The sequence below is a fragment of the Eptatretus burgeri genome, chromosome 10 (genome assembly GCF_056783735.1).
Source record: "Eptatretus burgeri isolate ZD-2024b chromosome 10, Ebu_testis_v1, whole genome shotgun sequence".
Lineage (NCBI taxonomy): Eukaryota > Metazoa > Chordata > Myxini > Myxiniformes > Myxinidae > Eptatretus > Eptatretus burgeri.
Genome location: NC_140970.1, coordinates 56,052,808 through 56,074,072, shown reverse-complemented (window position 1 = coordinate 56,074,072; position 21,265 = coordinate 56,052,808). Strand labels below are relative to the sequence as shown.

The window sequence follows — 21,265 nt, the reverse complement described above, 5'->3', positions numbered from 1 at the left end:
AAGCTCCAGTAAAACAACGTTGGAGTGGGCTCTGAAAGCATGTAGTGCTGGGTGCGGGAATATGAATGATTTAAGTAACGTTACTTGTGAACGAATGGCAAGCAATTGAAAAAACATTTCTTTCAAAGCAAGCTTTTCTTGATAGGTTTAATGACGATGCTGGAGGTTTTCACTGGTGTTGTATATGTTGTGTACAAGAATATCTGTGTCACATAGCCATTAATGTGAGCAAGAAAAGTTGAATTGATTATAAGGCGTGCATTGGGTAAAATACCTCATAAATAAAAGCACCCACATATGCAGATCTGGGTGAAGGAGGTGTAAATTAAACTTAATATTCTAACTCCTAAATAGTACCAAAACTACCTTCCAACACTCTTTTACCCTGATGAAAGGTTAACACCTGAAACATCAACTTTTCCTTGCTTCCCACCCTCTGATAAAAGTTCTGTTGATTTTATCTATTGTTTCTGTTGAATACTTTCCAATCACCACTGACACATCTGTAAGACACAACTATGAGGTATGACTTTGATAACCTCTCACATCAAAGACAGATAACATAAGTGGAATTTTGAAAAGATTAAATTAAAGTCGTAAAAGAAACGAAAATTGAAAGAGAATTCAAAACCACACAGAAACAAACACAAAATTGAGAAGATCACAGAAACAGAAATAAACAAAACTCTGCACACGCACACACACACAGACACACACACACACACACACACACACACACACACACACACACACACACACACACACACACACACACACACACACACACGGATGAAGCCGCGTGACATACCGCCGAAGTCCTCGGCCGTAGGTGAAGGCATTGCAATCTCGTGCTCGATGGAATTGCTCGATGAATGTGACAGACCATCCGCTGAAGGGCTCATGGTTAATCCGCCTGGCTCGGGAAATTGCAGATACTTCTCCGGCACATAACCCACGTTTCCTGCTGCATCTCTGGCCTGCCACAAATCCCACCCAACCGTTCACAATTCATGGGATATTCAAGTTGCAGTGACATCCTTACCATTGTAGTCGAATAAAATTGGCTGAATAAAGAATTAGCTTGTGAAAAAGTACATCTGTGATAGAAAAGTAAAGGTTTCAAAAGAGATATTCCATATACATCTCATTAGTCTTTTGTCAAATTCATTCATTCTTTTATTCATTTATTTTGCATTTTCTTTCGGTCTTGCATCTTCTCAACAACCCAAGGTTCTCAAAAACATTTTGAAGCCTTTATATAGCTACAACAACAACAAAAAATTATATTTGTGCTGTTTTTTTATTAACCCTAAAAAACTCTAACCCATAATCATTGAATTTCAAAAAGGTTAAATATATACTAACCCATAATCCCTATACATTAAAAAAAAACTTTAAAAAAACAAACATTTGTCATTCTTTCACAACATTAGATCCGCCATTCAATTTGTTTTTGGTGTGTCACTTACCTTAACCCAATCCTCCATGTCGCCATCCTCAATGACCTCCAATATGTCATCTTTATCAATGGTCAGCTCATCAGGTTGGTTAGCCTAAAAGGAACAGACAAATTGTAATGTCTTCCCAAGAACCAAACACCTCAGCTAAATTTGATATGTATATGTATATATATATATATACACACACACACACACACACACACACACACACACACACACACACACACACACACACACACAGGATATATATATATATATATATATATATATATATATATATATATATATATATATATATATATATATATATATATATATATATATATATATATATATATATATATATATAGTTGAAGGTGTGTCTGTCTGTGTGTTTGTCTGTGACCTATGCACGCGAAAAGTACTGGACTGATCCTCACCAAACTTCACATGCTGAGAGAACATGTACCAGGGAGTGTCCCGATGTAAAAGAATTGTACTTCGGACTTCCGGTTTCCGAATTATGACGTCATCACCTGATTTCGTAACGTTAATTTTTCAAGTTCAGCCGATTGACATGGGGCCAACGCCATTTGCAATAGAATGAAAAAATAATGCTACAGTCAATTGAAGACAATGACTTCCGACTTCCCGGTTTCCGAATTATGACGTCATCACCTGATTGCGTAACGTTAATTTTTCAAGTTCAGCCGATTGACATGGGACCAACGGAATTTGCTCCAGAATGAGAATTAATTAAGTCGCAAATGATGACATGAAACCAGCCTCACATTGTTGAGGCATTATGGTTTTTTTCATCTGATGCGGCAATAAATCTTAACATTTTTGAACTCGAGTCTTCTGCATATAAAACATGGCGGGGAAAATATAATATAATAGTGGTGATGAAAAAAAAAAATAATGGTGGAAGCCTCAACAATTTTACAATTAACTGTGACATATACTCCTTCAGACCCGCCGTCATCCACGAGATTCCTGTGCGGAGCATGGGTATCCCCGCTAGTATACATATATTTATATAACATGTGCAATCTGTCACGTATTATGTGTGGATATAACGTGTGCAACCTGTCACGTATAATGTGTGTATATAACATGTGCAATATGTCACATATAATGTGTGTATATCACATGTGCAACATATCATGTATAATGTGTGTATATAACATGTGCAACATGTCACATATAATGTGTGTTAACATGTGCAACATGTCACGTATAATGTGTGTATATAACATGTGCAACCTGTCACGTATAATGTGTGTATATAACATGTGCAACATGTCACGTATAATGTGTGCATATAACATGTGCAACATGTCACGTATAATGTGTGTATATAACATGTGCAACATGTCACATATAATGTGTGTATATCACATGTGCAACATATCATGTATAATGTGTGTATATAACATGTGCAACATGTCACATATAATGTGTGTTAATAACATGTGCAACATGTCACGTATAATGTGTGTATATAACATGTGCAACATGTCATGTATAATGTGTGTATATAACATGTGCAACATGTCACGTATAATGTGTGTATATAACATGTGCAACATGTCACGTATAATGTGTGTATATCACATGTGCAACATGTCACGTATAATGTGTGTATATAACATGTGCAACATGTCACGTATAATGTGTGTATATCACATGTGCAACATGTCATGTATAATGTGTGTATATCACATGTGCAACATATCACGTATAATGTGTGTATATAAGATGTGCAACATGTCACATATAATGTGTGTTTATAACATGTGCAACATGTCACGTATAATGTGTGTATATAACATGTACAACCTGTCATGTTTAATGTGTGTATATAACAAGTGCAACCTGTCACGTATAATGTGTGTATATAACATGTGCAACATGTCACGTATAATGTGTGTATATAACATGTGCAACATGTCATGTATAATGTGTGTATTTAACATGTGCAACCTGTCATGTGTAATGCATGTATATAACATGTGCAACATGTCACGTATAATGTGTGTATATAACATGTGCAACATGTCATGTATAATGCGTGTATATAACATTTGCAACATGTCACGTATAATGTGTGTATATAACATGTGCAACCTGTCACATATTATGTGTGGATATAACATGTGCAACATGGCACGTATAATGTGTGTATATAACATGTGCAACATGTCATGTATAATGTGTGTATATAACATGTGCAACATGTCACGTATAATGCGTGTATATAACATGTGCAACATGTCACGTATAATGTGTGTATATAACATGTGCAACCTGTCACGTATAATGTGTGTATATAACATGTGCAACATGTCATGTATAATGTGTGTATATAACATGTGCAATCTGTCACGTATTATGTGTGGATATAACGTGTGCAACCTGTCACGTATAATGTGTGTATATAACATGTGCAACATGTCACGTATAATGTGTGTATATAACATGTGCAACATGTCACGTATAATGTGTGTATATAACGTGTGCAATCTGTCACGTATTATGTGTGGATATAACGTGTGCAACCTGTCACGTATAATGTGTGTATATAACATGTGCAACCTGTCACGTATAATGTGTGTATATAACATGTGCAACATGTCACGTATAATGTGTGTATATAACATGTGCAACATGTCATGTGTAATGCGTGTATATAACATGTGCAACATGTCACGTATAATGTGTGTATATAACGTGTGCAATCTGTCACGTATTATGTGTGGATATAACGTGTGCAACATGTCATGTATAATGTGTGTATATAACATGTGCAACATGTCATGTATAATGTGTGTATATAACATGTGCAACATGTCATGTATAATGTGTGTATATAACATGTGCAACATGTCACGTATAATGCGTGTATATAGCATGTGCAACATGTCACGTATAATGTGTGTATATAACATGTGCAACCTGTCACATATGTGTGGATATAACATGTGCAACATGTCACATATAATGTGTGTATATAACATGTGCAACCTGTCACATATAATGTGTGTATATAACATGTGCAATATATCATGTATAATGTGTGTATATAAAATACATGCAATAGGTCACGTATCATTTGTGTATATAATGTGTAATATTTCAAGTGTGATGTGTATATAACATGTATAATGTTAAGCGTGATATGTTACACGTCACGCATAACCCAGAGCACTCAAAAGACCTAGATAACCCAAAAGATCCCAAAAAATCCAAAAGACCCCAAGAACCCCAAAGACCCAGACGACTTAAAAAACACTGAGGACCCAAAAGACCCAATGGACCAAAAATACCCTAAGGATCCAAAAGACCCAGAGGAACCAAAATATACAGAGGAACCAAAAGACACAGAGGAACCAAAAGACCCAGAAGATCCTGAAGTACCATAAGATCCCCAAGAACATTTAAGACTGCTTAAGACCCCTTTTACCTTCAAGACCCCTCTTACCTTTAAGACCTTTTTTAACACCTTTAGACGTTTTATACCCTTTAGACCCCCTAGAACCTCGAGACCTCTCCACCCTTGAAGTCCCTTTAGACCCCTTCGACCTTCACACCATTTAGACACATTACATGCTTCAGACAGCTTCGAGAGCTTGGACCCTTGACCATTTAGAGCTTCAGACCACAAATAAGTTAAAATAAATATAATATCACCAATATTACAAATAAATTTGAACAAAAGAAATGTTTGTACGATGATTGGTGTAAATCTTGACAACACAGCAACTCACGTGCAGTCATTATCCTCAGTTAAAACAAGCCTGTGCCTCTGTATGCTGGCCTCACCACGCTGGTATATAGTGGTGAAAAAAAAGTTTGTGAACCCTTTAGAATTTTCTGTATTTCTGCATAGATTTGACCTAAAATGTGATCAGATCTTCATCAAAGTCCTCATAATAGAGAAAGAGAACCTCATTAAACAAATAGCACACAAAAATAAAAAAAATCCACTTTTTCATTTATTTATTGAGCAAAATGATCCAACATTCAATTTCCTTCTCAGAAAAAGTATGTGGACCTCGAGGTTAATTAATTTAATTGAGGGGGTAATTACAGTCAGGTCATTCATTAAATGGGATGACAATCAGGAGTGAGTTTTGGTGGCCCTTCCCTGAATGAAAAACATAAATGTTATGTTGTTCGTCACCATCAGAGTCTGGTCTTCCTTCACAACGCAGGTTTGTGTAAGCATGTCATACCCCGATCAAAAGAGATTTCTGAGGACCTCAGAAAAAGAGTTGTGAATGCTCATCGGTCTGGAATGGGTTACAAAACAATTTCTAAAGATGTTAGGCTCCACCAATCGACTGTCAGGCAGATAGTGCACAAATGGAGAAAATTCAACACCATTGTTACTCTTTCCATGAGCGGTCGTCCAACGAAAATGACTCCAAGAGCAAGGTGTACAATAATCCAGGAGGTCACAAAGATCCCCAGGGTAATATCTAAAGATCTGCAGGCCTGTCTTGCATTGGCCAATGTCAATGTTCATGAGTCCACCATCAGGAAAACACTGAACAAGAATGTTGTGCATGGCAGGAGAGCAAGGAAGAAACCAATGCTCTCCAAGAAGAACATTGCTGCCTGTCTCAAGTTTGCCAAAGACCACCTGGATGATCCAAAAGGCTATTGGAAGAATGTTCTGTGGAAAGATGAGTCAAAAGTGGAACTTTTTGGCTTAAATGAGAAACATCATGTTTGGCGAAAAATAAACTGCATTCCAACATAAGAATCTCATCCAAACTGTGAGGCACGGTTGTGGGGGTGGGAGTATCATGGTTTGGGGCTGCTTTGCTGCCTCAGGACATGGACCGTTTGCCATGATTGACAGAACCATGAATTCTGGATTGCACTCGCAACTTCTACAGGAGAATGTCAGGGCATCCATCTGTGAGCTGAAGCTTAACAGAAAGTGGGTCATGCAGCAAGACAACGATCCTAAACACACAAGTAAATGTATAACATAATGGCTGAAGCAGAAGAGATTTTGCATTTTGGAATGGCCAAGTCAAAGTCCAGACCTTAACCCAATTGAAATGTTGTGGCAGAACCTAAAGTGAGCAATTCATGCAAGAAAGCACACAAATATCTCCGAGTTGAAGCAGTTCTGTAAGGAGGAATGGGCCAAAATCCCTCAAAGCCGATGGCAGGACTGATGAAGAGTTACAGGAAACGTTTGGTTGAAGTTATTGCTGCTCAAGGGGGTGCCACCAGTTACTGAACGTAAAGGTTCACATACTTTTTCTGAGAAAGAAATTGAATGTTGGATAATTTTGCTCAATAAATAAATAAAAAAGTAGATTTTTTTTGTGTGCTATTTGTTTAATCAGGTTCTCTTTATTCAGGGTGGCCATAAAGTCTGGAAACATAGGCGAATATATATATATATATATATATATATATATATATATATATATATATATATATATATATATATATATATATATATATATAATGGTTTATTGACATTACATTACAATACATGATTTGTTCAATGTGTTGTCACTGATGAGAAATGCACAGTTCAATGCGCTGTGCAAAATTGCAATGAACGCTGTGCATTAATGTAGCATTTCCATCAATCCCTGCACATGCATCCGTGATGCGTTGCCTCAGATGATTCATGTCTGATTTTCACTGAATAAACCTGCGCCGTCAGCTCTGCTATCCGTCGATATGACCAGCCCTCGCGTCCACTCAGCAGTATCACATCAACGCATTTGTCTTTCGTCAAGGACATCTTCAAACTGTAACAGAATGACATAATATTATCTATGTTTCCAGACTATATGGCCAACCTGTATATTATTCGGACTGAGATGAAGATCTGATCACATTTTCAGTCAAATTTATGCAGAAATACAGAAAATTCTAATGAAGTCACAAACTTTTTCTCACCACTTGTAAAACAATTGTCATCAGAAAATTTAGCTGACAGAAATTGGTCCAGGGCCAGGCATGGATTACAACTACCACATCTTCAATGAGGCATTCATCCATCTGTCAGACACTGTGGAACTAATGGGAAGCCAGATGCTGGATGTGTACGGAGATTGTCGATTTCAGAGCAACACTAGCAAGATAAATTTGCCGAGGAAAGTATTATAAGCGGGTCGCACTTCTTAATCACGTTGAACAAACAGAGCCACAGCTTACGAATGACCAAATTGCTGTTTATGACAGGATGATGGCACACATTAATTCTGGGGTCGGAGGACTGATCTTCCTGGATGCTCCTGGAGACACAAGGATGACATTTCTCATCAACCTCATTCTCGCAAAGGTTCGTTCCAGTGGTCATGTCGCATTGGCAGCTGAAAACAGTGGGATTGCTGCCCAGCTTCAAGGCGGATGAACAGCCCATTCTACACTTAAGATCCCACTCAACCTGACGAGCACAAACATCAATGTGGGAAATCAAATGTGGCTTGGCTTTGGCATCCCTCCTCAATGAGTGTAAAGTCACCTTCTGGAATGAAGCTACACTGTCAAATCAACTGGCAGTGGAAGTTCTCGACTGAATTCTGAAGGACATCCTCCCTCGTCTTGTCCATGATTCCAAGGATACCGATAATCCCATTTAACACAGGCTTGCTTGGTTTTTGGCTTTCGGCAAAGAGTCTACTTCAGCATGACCATCAACAAGTCCCAAGGACAAAGCCTCAAGGTTGTCGGCCTCAGTCTTCAAGAGCTTGCATTTACATTTGGCCAGCTGAATGTAATGGCAAATAGAGTGAGAAGCTCCAAAGGACTTTTATACATTGTAATGAAAGGAAAAACTCACAATATTGTTTGAAAAAGTTCTTCAGTGAGACCAAGTCAATTGCACCTCAACCTCAGTTCACAGTTCAAGCAGTCATTGTCATTGTGATATACAAAATAAAAACAATTTTCTACTCTTCACCAGGTTTTGACTTTCCTGTTCTTTTCAAAATAAAGTTAACCTGGACACGGAATGGGTATCTCATCTAGTATATTATATACAGTAATTTATATTATTATATGTATGCATATGTAGGTGTGACTTGCCAAGAAACTGCTACAGCAGCACCAATGCTCTGCAAAGAGTATGGTACATCTCATCGAATTTCATGAAGGTGTGATCCACACATTATTGACTGTTCCAATGCAACCAGCAAGGAATTTGGTATCGACTTCAACTGCATCAAGATGTAGAGCAAGTGATGTGCATTGGTTCAGAGTGCTCACTTTGATTGCTGGCACCTCACTCCAACAAGTTGAGAATTTGAAGCATCTCGGTTGCTCGGTCTCAAGATCATGCCATGTTGATGACATTGAGAGTTGCATTAAACTTGCTTCTTCAGCCTTCAGATGCATGTCTGATCACGTCTTTGGTCATGAGGACCAAACAACAGCCACAAAGCTTCTCATATACAAACACTGCACCATATCTGTATTACTTTGTGGGTGCGAGATATGGACATTGCATCAGCACAATATCAGAAATTTATGCCAGCTTCAATAAAGACATCACCACATCTTGCATGTCAAGTGGGAGTATCACCTGACAAACTATGCCAATCTCAATCGTTCTCGATGTGAGGATGTGGGTTACTTGATCACTTGCAGTCAGCTATGCTAGGTGGTACATGTCACACGAATGGTTAAAGTGCAGCCCATAAATCAGATCACATACAGCATGCAGGTTGGTACTCGGAAGGTCAGCAGACCATGTCTTCACTGGAAAGACTGGTTTCAAAGCACAATTCTGAGATGCAGCCCCCCACCCCCACCTTTCCTGGTTCCCGCTGGCTCTGGATCATGACAGATGGTGAAGAGCGAGCCACGAGGCAATATCGACCACCGATCACACGTCATAAAATGAGTCATACTAGGTGCATCCATAAAGCCACCTGAATCATCTATCCACAGCAGCCTTACTCAGACACGAGTGGCAGCCAATACAACACACACACACACACACACACACACACACACACACACACACACACACACACACACACACACACACACACACACACACACACACACTCGTGTACGATGGTCAAACATTGATAACATAATATCAATACAACTATTTTTTTTAGCTCAAATCTCATTCACAAGACAAAAACAGGAAATACCAAGCTTGTGTTAAAAAGAAATCCTTAAAAATGAAGGACACAATGAATGCAATTGTGCTTGTAAAACAACAAAAATAATTTTAGCTTTTGTTGTTTGCATTTTGTTGTTTTACAAAAAGACAGAAGGAAATGTGAAACTAAAACTAATTACCCTGTTATAATCTTTCATCAATCATTGCCACCAAACTATGTAAATTTCAACGGGCTTGGTGTTTTCAATCACTTTAATCATAGATTCCCTCAAATTATTCTGTTTTCATTATTCTGTCATTTTTCAGATTAAAAAAAATCCAGGTATAATTTGAAGGTCATATATACATATATACACAAGCAGATGTTGAACAGTTCTGATAATTTGCCAAAGGAGGCATTTTGCTGACTTCCCACTCTGCTATCGTCCAATTATGGATATTCGTCTATCCTTTCGATTGGGAGGGCAAGCAGGTGTCAGCAATTTGGACAGATTGTAAAATCCCCTCATGAATCCAACACATGGTTTATCACTTTGTCTAATGGATTCTGTTCAATTTGCAAATGCTTCCAGCCTATGCTTTTTCTTTTTAGTCCCATTAGGGACATGCAATTCTCTCTGTGTGAATTAATTCAGAAATTAAATGACACTACATGTGTGCATGCTTGGCAATTCTTTAACAATTGATCATCCTTCTTCATCGGCACTGTACATCAAGTCAAAGAGCAGGTACAAAGAAAGAGGGTTAAGTTATAATTAGTGTCACAGACCACTACTCATAAAAGATCAACACTTGACCACTGACAAATACGGAGCTCACCTGGTATTTGTAGAAAACTTTGCATTTCTGGGGGTAATGTCTCCATGTGCTTGTTGGACTCGAACCACTGTCATCGAATGCTCTGCCATCAAAGTCATCAAACGTGTCCAAAGAGAAGCTATTCTGTGTACAGAGAAGGCTTCGATGTCAGAACTGAAATTTTGGAAATGCCACGTGACTTTGCCAGTTGTTGATTATTCCTAATTAAACGACAACCACCAAGCCAACATGGGCAAAAAAAAAACAGCAATGATTGAAGCAATGCTCTGCTTGTGAAACACAATAATGGAATTTTATAGCAGGTTGATAATAATCAAACACAGACTAGACAGCGCAGAGGTGAGTACACTACCTCTGTACCATCTTCTCAGCCCTGATCCATGCACAAACTGTAAATTAAACTCATAGATTTGATCAATTTAAAGCTAATAAAAGTATGTTAACCTCCTGTGGGAAATAAGGTGCAGTGGCATTTGGAGCATTAGCCCTTTGGCAGAGCAAAAATTAAAATAGATGGGTTAGGGGAGGGGACGCCATGAGGAGGAGAGGTGGGAACCGACACTTGCCTTCACAAACACTTGTACTGTATTCCATAGCATATTAAACTAAAGATTGTTTACAATTCATTCACCCATTTACAACCACACCAAGTTAACTGTTGGTTTCTTATCCCAAAGTTCCACATCTGTATGGTCATCATAACCTATAATAACCATTATAGTCACCCAACAGGTTAGAATAGGACACGAAAAGATAAAGAAATCAAAACAGATGTACACACATTACTCTATACGATATTTGTACAACAAAGTACAAATGGACACAGAGAGATGAAAATAATTAGACAAACAGGCAGATGGAAACAGGCACGAGTAGACATGAGATCACCAAACGTTTGAAGCCAGTAATTAAAGTGACACAATGGGTCAAACAAGCAGCAGTGAAACAGCAGGCGTATAATTATCAAATGGCTTTCTGAAATGGCAGAAGCAAAATCCCTAGCATGAGGATTATAGAGATTTTGACGAGGTGGGAATGGATTCTATGTATCTCTGCATGCAGCAAGGGGATGGGAATGAATGTCTTCTCCTTCTCCTACGACTACAACTTTAATGGCCACAATTATTCCCCACCTTCGCGTGGGGTCAGACAGGGAAGGTTTTTGGCACACATATTTCATGAACCGGCTGGTCAGGCCTGATGATCAACTGAAGGTAGAAGGAATGCGTAATTTGTTCAGGGTGTATTGTATTCCATAGCATATTGGCAATAACTCGCCTATTCTCCCCATAAAGGACTCCATGGGATCTTTACTGTCCACCAACTAATGCTGACAGACATGATTTCCAGTTTAACGTCCATCCAAGGGACGGCACACACATCGATGCTTCGCAGGCTCAGGATGACAGCTTATAGCTGGGTCGGGATTGGAGCCCAGACCAGACAGCTCAAGGTGAGTGTGCATACCTCTCAACCATCCTGCCAGCCTGACATATGTATGTATAATATATATGTATACACAATACATATGCTGTACATACAGACAAGTAAGATGCTTACATTTTCGGAGTAAAAAGAAAAGCAAATCAAGTTACAACACGGCAGCAGTTAAAAGGCACGAGCAATCGAGCTTCTGGAAATGACTGTAGCTGTGCCAAAAAAAATCGAATTCACAATGATGAAAAAAAGCAAGTTTATAAACAGCAAGGAAGTGTATTAAGGACAGGAGAAAATAAAAGAGAAAGACCAAGGAAAATATGGCTGGAAATCTCAGTATGCATGATCAAGAAAATATCTACAAGTCCATAGTTGAGATTGTAGTAGATGATGAAGTCGGTTACTCGCATTTCAAAAGTCAACTAAGCGGTATCTTTGATCATTGATGGAGAATATCAGGCCCAGGTTCACAGGAAGAAGCTTCATTTGATAAACTCATTGCTTTGGTTTTCAGGTTTGAACTGCAACGATTACAATCTACATTGTTGCCAGCTCATGTAGCTCCATGTCAGTCATCCCACAAATCAAAATCCTCCTCTTTCCCCAAACATCGCATATTTCTTTCCCCTAATGCTGCTCTCAGTGACTAATTTGAGATAAAGCAGCCAGGAGATTGTGAACAATGAAAGACAACAGTTGCTTGAAAGGGATGCTGCCTCTCAATTTGCATGTATTTGTGCAGCGCACCACGCATAGATAGAGGATGATCAGAGCACATACCAATGAGAAGTGATTTGAACTGGAGATAACGAATAACCATTTTGTGTTGAGTGCCAAAATAACTCTGAAATTTATCAGAGAAAAAAAATCAAACAATTATTAGGTTTCATCGCCTTGCATTTGAGAAGCCGTATTAGTCCAGCGGAAATGTGAAAAAGCATGTTGTGGCGTCATTATGAAGTTTTTTTTGGGTTGATTCATCATCTCTGAGCTATCCTGAATCAGAATCAGCCGGGTGCCCCAGACTCGCACCCTTGAGGAATTTTTTTTAGAGGCGAAAAACAAAATGGCCACCACCGACTTTCGATAAATTCTGTTTTGGGCTATATCTTCACTTCTAATGCACTTACAAATACAATTTTGGTGTCTACTACTATGTTTTCATGGTCAAGGAATCCGATAATGATAACATTAAAGGTATATATATATATATATATATATATATATATATATATATATATATATATATATATATATATATATATATATATATAAGACCTGTGTCATATTTTCAAGATGGCCACCATTTTAATATGAAAAATGGCTATTTTGCAGTTCCACTGATCACTTCGAGTAAGAAATTGAATTTGATGAACCCTCAAATATCAATACCACGTACAATAATAGTCAATGACAGCTGAAGTAACTTATTTGCAATGATCAATGAATTGATGATTATATTGGAATACGATTTTTACACAAATATATCCGGATACATTTGGATAGTTGACTATGACTTTGGGTTATGTTTTAAAGTAAGTATGTGGATGTATATGATTTTGAAGTTACCTTTTCTTTTTAGGCAAACAAATATTAACTTTGTTAAGGAGGCAATGTTCTACATTATGTTCAATCTTCGTCATCGTCGTCGTGCTTAGCAGCTACTGCCCTTGTCTGTTCGTTACAACAGTCTGATCCAGCATTACAACTGCAAAACATCGAACATGACATCTGTGCTGCCACACAACCACACCTCCCGGTGGAACATGGCCGGCTGGTGGAGCATCCACACTTGATCAGCTGCAGAATGGTGACTGGTGCAGCAGACACATCAGGTGGAAGTGTGGTTGGACACAACGTCACACCGTCCTCATCTTCTTGCCATCCATACTTGATGGGATCCAAGTTCGGAAGGTTTGACTGAGTGGCCGATTTCCATTTAATGACTTGATGATGAGCGCGATGTCCATGTTGAACAAAGGCATCATGCGATGGGGGCAATGACTTCAATTTCGGAGCAGAGGTAATCTTGGAGTTGGCCATCTTAGACTTCCACAACTGATACCGGTGTGTGGACATATCACCTTCGACTTTGGAACCATAACAGGCAGCAATGAAGGTAGTTGCCTCAGATATCATCTTTTCCTCGTCTGCTTCCAGCTGACCAAGTAAGGTGGGATGATGTCTGCCCATTAGTACCTTCAGCGCTGTGGCCTTTCCAATGCCAAACAAATACGACACAGTATCGCATCCGGTCAGAGCATGTACAGCAGGCAGATATTCGGCGATGCTTTTGTGTTTCAGTGCTGTTTGGCGAATGTCTACGTTCTTCCTCCCAGCACACGGACTCTCCATGCTGACATCCACAGTCATCTTTTCCTTGAGGGAGATTGAATCAACAGGACAAAGACATCTGTATCGTCGCAGACCACTTTGATGTGTGAGTCACCACTGACACCTGACACAATTCTAACTAAGTGATGGATGATGATGGCATCTGCTTCTTCATGGTGTGTTTTCAGATCCTGTCTCTGGAGAGTGGAATTGTTCCATACTTGTACTGGTGTAGGATCTTTTCCGGTGATCACCAGTTTGGTCTGGTTGTCCACAATGTGGGTCATCAGATACTGACAGATCAAATCGATCAGCTGTACTTTGTTGGAGGCTACATTTAGGACCACTTTTTGTGCTGGAAGTGTTGTGTGTAAGTTGAGTTGATGTTTTCGACTTGAATCAAGACCTGCGTGACTGGATCTCGTCATTTGTTTTGTGCTGATTTTGATGTACCTGTCGAAAATCAGGTATACGTCACAACACTCCAGGTGGTATTTGATGGTTCCCATGAAGTTGATCACATAATCATCAACTGTCCCATTTGTGGGCCAATGTACAGTCCATAACATGGCACATCCATCGATGATGACAGCATCTGGAACACCTTTGATTCGACTTGATTGCACAACTTGGAGTTTCGTCTTCAGGATTGCTTTTGAATGAGCCCGCATCGCACCGCTCTCATCAAACAAGGAGGCTGGTACAGGGGACAGTTCCTAAGAGAGGACATCCTTGATATCAATATCCCTGTATTGTTGGAGACATATAACTTGGGTGTAGATTAATTTGGTATCATATACTGGCCTTCCATGCAGCTTGATGCTCTTTTTGGTTGAAGTCATCAGGGTCACTTTCTTGGTTAGGCTTAAGTCACATTTGCTACGGCGGCCGTGGGGTCTCCAAAATCTATGGCCACTAGCAATTATATGGCGGCCGCAGTATTTTCACAGTCACATAATGTAGCAGTCACATATGTTTTTATTTTTCGGGGAGCCGCACGGCGTATTTATAAATTGTGGAGACCGAAAACGTGGGGGTGCCGTATGGTCTTTGATTTGATGTCGCACGGTGACCTTAGGGCGTTCCTGCGGTGGCCATAGAATTTTCAAGGCAGACGCAAGGCGACCGCAGGGGGACCGCAGGGGGGCCCTAAGGCGAACCTGCAGCCAGACGGACGGTAATGAGTGGGGTTTTTTTTAAAAAAATTTTTTAACCAGTTCTTTTGTTTCAGCTTGTCGAATTGCTATGGCGAACGTAGAAATGGAAAAAGTTATAACTCCACTCTATAATTCCACGGCGATCCTACGACCTGTAAAATATAGCCATACGGCGTAGGGCCACCCTGAGGCCACCTCAGAAACTCTGCGGCCGCCGCACGTTTCTGTCAATTCAGAGGGCGTACGGCTGCCGTATCCTCGCCGTAGAGCAAATGTGACTTAGGCCTTAGTGTATTGTTGAAGCTTGTTGGCCATCCAGATTCAAATTGCGCCATCTGTTGTCATCCAATCTTGAGAGAATCATCAACGTTTACCTTGTCTGTCGCATGAAACATAGCAGTAGACACCAAAATTGTGTGTGTAAGTGAATCATTACAAGTGAAGATATAGCCCAAAACATAATTTATCGAAAGTCGGTGGCGGCCATTTTGTTTTTCGCCTCTAAAAAAAATCCTCAAGGGCGCGAGTCTGGCACCTGGCTGATTCTGATTCAGGATAGCTCAGAGATGATGAATCAACCAAAAAACTTCATAATGACGCGAAAGCACGCTTTGCCCTGAAATGGCTGTTTGGCATCTCGACTATATATCTTTGCAGACAACCAAGACAAAATAACAAAAAAATTTTTTTTAGCCACGTCGCGTTGCGAACGCCGGCTCTAAGAGAGCTCTGTGTTGTTCTTCTTGTTCTTCTTGTTCTTGTGAAGACAAAACCTTTATGACGCGGCTCTTGGACACATTTGTCCTTGATATGATTTTGAATCCAACAGTGTCCAAGCTTTCAGATCGATCTCTCCTCAAAATATTGTATGGAACAAGATAAGACAGTTCAGATTATCAGGAGTGATTCAGACCAACCAAGGTTGTAAACGTACAAAAGGGATTTTTATTTGTTGTATACACTGTCGAGGCCCATGAGAGCTAACACACAGAACGTACAACAAAGGGAGCAGGAGACAAGAGGGGTGGGAGAGGAAAGGAAAAAAACACTGTGGAACAGAGACATTAGGAGATCTGTGGAAGGGAGAGGGATGGGGCGGGGTACACAGGGTTAACAAGATGGACACGACAGGGACTTTCAGGAAGGAAAGCAGGGAATTTGAAGGAGGTGGGTTTGAGGGTGGATTGGCAGGGGTAGAAAAGATCGTAGTTTTGGATGGGGGAAGATAAGACATGGTGGTGAACAGCTGTTTTGAAGACTTGGAGGGAAGAGTGGGATTTTGTTCCAAAGGTGGGGGAAAAGAGGAATGAAAGGGTGAAGGTGAGCAGTGATTCTTGATTTTGGTAGTTTTACCAGAAGGGGGTTGCTGGTGGACCTTCAGCTCCCTGCAGAAATATGGGGAGGACATATATGTGACAGAGCGGGGGGGGGGGGGGGGCAGGCTGGAGAGGATGATGGAAGACAGAAAGACCACCGACCCTGCCCTTTGATGAGCGAGTGAGAGAGCAAAAGACTCAGCCTCATCACGGGAGATACCAATGATACTAAATGCTTTGGTTTCCACAGCGTGAAGCTGAGAAAGGTGAGAGGCAGGAGCACCAGCTCATAGGGGAGAGCAGTACTCCATCAGGCTGTAGACGGAAACTTTGTATGTGGTCAGGAGCTCAGGTGTGCCAAGGAAGAACTTTGCACACCGGAGGATGCCCAGTCGGTGACTGGCTTTGGAGGCCAGCTTGGAAATGTGGCTTTCCCAGGGAAGATCATGGCAGATAGTGAGACCCAGAAGCTTGAATGAAAGGACTTCTTCAAGAGGATTGTTGAGAAAATAGATGGGGGCGGGGGTGGGGTGTCCTGATGGTTCTTTCAGAGCGACACAGTGCGAGTGTGACATTTGTCAGGATTGAAAGACATGTTCCAGGTGTTGGACCAGCTTGTGATTTTATTCAGATATGCAGAGTAAAGAGACTGCTGCTTGCCGATTTGAGGGATGACAGATGGTTCGGCAGAGGGTGTAGTCATCAGCAAAGAATGATGCTCAATAACCTCAACTCAAAAACACAGACAGCTAAAGGACCATCAACTTCTTTATGTCAGAAAATATGGGGGAAGAAGGTGCGGGGCTAAGTTGGGAAAATAAAAAAAATTGAGATGAGTCAGAGAGGAATAGAAGGGACATATACTGTGTATTCAAAACATAATGAAGCTTTGTGAGTATTAATCCTTCAAACGCATTGGGCTGGTGAGCTGGCTTGACTCCACCCATAATTGTCAGGAAGAAAATCATGCGTTTGCCATCTTGGCAGTGATGAAAAACGGGTTGGTAGGAATTGAAAAAGCAGGTATATATTTTATTTATTTGTTTTTTTTTTTAACCAAAAGTGGTGAAAACGCTATTCAAGACACAAAATACACCAGAAAACCAAGATAGTCGTTTATTGATGAGGTGGTCTTGCAGCTGTTCAGAACTCATCTCAAATGTTTACTTACCATTACAGTCTAAGTGTGGACTCATCTCAACGATGGTGGAGCACCAAACGAGCACAGAGATCAATCAAACCGACGTGACCATGACCTGACTGACGAGTCACTTCATGTGACTGTGCTCGGCATTGTATTCACCATAGGTTTTCTAGGCCTCTCTGACGAGATCTCTCGGTGGATCAAACTGATGACCCGGGGTTTTACAGGAGCAGTTGGTTTTGCATGCGAGGAGAGCAGGCAGGGTGACTGAATTTGACAAGTGCCTTCAGCAATCGATCTTGTTCTTGCGAACTTGTCAGAAAATACTTTCCTCTTTGGCATTACTGTGAGGCAGAAGTATGTGCTGAACTACTGTGAACAGAAGGCCAAATTGTGGCTCCCCATCTGTCCTGCTTATCAATGATACAAGCCTGGTGTTGGCTTAACGGTTAAGGTGGCTAGCTTAAGATCTTGGGCTCTTGAGTTTGAGCCCCTGTCGTGCCACTCAAATAACATCAGGTGGATTGACTCAGCCTGTCATCCTTCTGAGGTTGGCAAAATGAGTACCAGCCAGGAATATATGATCTTTGAATGGAGATGGTGAAGTCGGTTACTTGCATTTCAAAGCCAAATTAGTGGAAAATCTGATTATTGATGGAGAATTTCAGGCCCAGGTTCACAGGAAGAAGTTTCATTTGAAATTACAGGAAAGAAAAGTGAAACAGAAATCGTGCGATCTGTGGAAATCTGTGCCTCAACTTACATGAAACATATTTGACCACTCAGTTGGAAAATCGACTGTCAAATTGCACTCTTTGTTTTTTTGACAAATCCACCCTCCACCACCCGATGTTGCACCACCATTTCACGGTGGTATAAGTACCTCAGAGCTTTGGCTCTGAGTGAAACCAAGAGTGCAACATATAATTAACCTTTTTAAAGTCCATGAAATAATTTTAAATTGATCGATTATCTTAAACTTTTGCCGTCACTCGGGAGAGATACTTTTGCTGGTATGTAATCACAGTGTGTTCATTGAAAGAGGAGGGAAAAATGTCTCTTTTACCATGACGATAACAGATGTTCCATGCGGTTGAAATACATAACTGCCTCTTATCCAATAATCTAGGCAGCTTAGGCCTTGTTTACTTCCAGCAAGTTTGAGTGTGACAAGTTTATGAAATGTGAACATGTACATTCTAATCCCAACAGGTGCAAGCCTCACCTAATACAATATCACACTGCATACATCCAATTAACACCTGCTTTACAAATACTGTACACAATTTGACAGTCAAGTTTCCGAACGAGTCGTCGAATATGTTTAATGTAAGTAAGTTGAGGCACAGATTGCCACAGATTGCACGGTTTCTGTTTCACTTTTCTTTCCTGCATTTTGCTGCAGTCACAGTGAGATCACAAGAACAGCTCAGCGATAGCTTCCTCATCTTTGAACTGCCTAGTCCAGGTCCAATTCTCAATAGTGTCCTGTTGCTGGAACCAGAGAAAGAACTATTCTGCATGATTGAGTTGGTTCAATGAGTACACCACTTTTTAGTGTGGGCGTTAAGTCAGCTGTCCCATCTGCTGGCATTCCCATATAGGTGATAAACATTTTACGGTACCTTTCATAAAGGTCTGCAATTGTGTGCTCGCACCCAAGCGAAATTCCAGCCTTAGTTGAAGGCTCTTTTGGCAGCACTCTGTAATGGAATAATCATCTCTCTTGGGGTAAATTTTCAGCTTGAGAAATGTTTACAACTTCATGCATAGTGGGTGTTTTGATTGCTCCAAAAGGTGGGGAGGGGGTGGGGAGGAAGAGAGTTTGAGCAACAACATTTCTGGTTGTTAAGGGTTTTGCAGACAAGTATTTGTTCATTATGTGGGATGAAGTGCAATCGTTTCACTGGAACAACTTGCAGGTAACCTTGCATCGATTTGTGTCCGACTAATACATAGGAAAGAAAGGAGTCCCATGTGAGCTGCATCATTATTTGTGAACGCAGCAACCACGACACTGTTGCAGTCCACCAATACCAAGAAATACCTCATCAAATTTTGTGAGCATTTTAGGGTAATGAAAAGGATCATCGACTTAACTCTCTCAGCCTGCAAATCCATCAAAACGTTTCAGAATTGAGGCAGAATGGCCCGTTTTCACGTCATCCCACAGAAAGGAATCCTGCAATGCTATTGATAGAATAGTCAAGTGAATGGCTCCCAAATCCAACTTACAAAGACCTTATCACTTCTCGACAAATAATCACTTCTCCAAAAAAAAAAGCAAACAATTCTCAAAAGCAAACAATCACTTCTCGACAGTTGTTCGATTTTGCATCCAGCAATATTCCTTCCAATCACTTTGACTTTACCACCACCAAATTGTACTGACAAACTGCTGTCCTTGGGACACAACTGGAAAAAGCATAAAACATCCATCCATCCATCGGGACCATACTCTGTGCAGAGCATTGGTGCTGCCTAAGCAGTCTCCTTGGCTATTGGGCACAATCCTGGACGGGTCACCACTCCGACATAGGATACCAGCAAGATGGCATTCATTTTCCCGACCTCGGAAGGATGACAGGCAGAGTCATCCCCCACCTGGTATTAATTCAACAGCTGAGTGGGATTTGAACTCAGGATCCTTGGATCCTAAGCCCACCACCCTAACCGTTAAGCCAACACCAGGCGAATTACTCCAATGCAGGACTGTACCTATTTGATCTGAATTTAATTTATTTTAATCCCATTCTGAATTCAATTGAATAATAATAATAAAAAATACCATGGGTCAGGGTCAGGTGTCCGATCAAAGCAGGGTTGCATCAAAGCGGGACATCTTGGTACCTGGTCATCACTGTCAACAGTTATAAAGTAGCAGTTCTAATTATATCTCTTATTAATTACGTAACACACCAGAACACAAATGCCACAGAAAATACACCACACAAAACTACACAAACACACCACACAACACCACACAAAACAAGTCCTGGCGAGGGTCTGCAATCTCTGATTGCTCTTTTTCTTGTTTGATTCTAGATGTTGCACAATATTGACAAGTTTAATATCAAAGTGTGATATGAATGCATATTCTTTTTTTCCTCATCACAGAAGCATCATAATATCATATGGAAAAGTAAGAATTAAAATATACTGGCAAGCCTCAACATGCAACATGTAAATGCCATGCACATTTGAGAGTTTTAAAAGTCCTGTACCGTGGGAGAAAGTTCTCCATTTGAAAGTCGAGATTCATTTGATTGTTGCTCCCTCTCAAGCTCTTCATTGGTACGACTCATTGCACTCGACAGCCAATCCTGTACTGCCACTCCCGCCTGCTCCAGCACTGCTAGACAAGCCTCAGCCCGTAGCTTCTCGGTCTATAACAGCACAATGTGGGTTTGAAGGTACAAAGTAGAAACACATTAAGAATGGTTGCAAACGCTGATGCACAAGAAGTACAGGGTGGTACACACATCTTATTAATGACAGCTAGC

At 40.4% G+C, this 21,265-nt stretch overlaps 1 protein-coding gene across 2 annotated transcripts in view; it reads right to left on the bottom strand.

Moving 5' to 3' along the window:
- The window catches only part of FCHSD2 (FCH and double SH3 domains 2), a 183,968-nt gene that overhangs the window by 33,715 nt on the left and 128,988 nt on the right, over window positions 1–21,265 (bottom strand). For both annotated transcript variants that reach the window (XM_085898474.1, XM_085898475.1), the window contains 4 exons: window positions 20,987–21,148; window positions 10,375–10,497; window positions 1,470–1,553; window positions 809–977 (listed from right to left, as the gene is read on the bottom strand). In XM_085898474.1, the coding sequence (XP_085754600.1) occupies window positions 809–977; window positions 1,470–1,553; window positions 10,375–10,497; window positions 20,987–21,148 (538 nt within the window). The remainder of the gene's footprint in view (window positions 1–808; window positions 978–1,469; window positions 1,554–10,374; window positions 10,498–20,986; window positions 21,149–21,265) is intronic.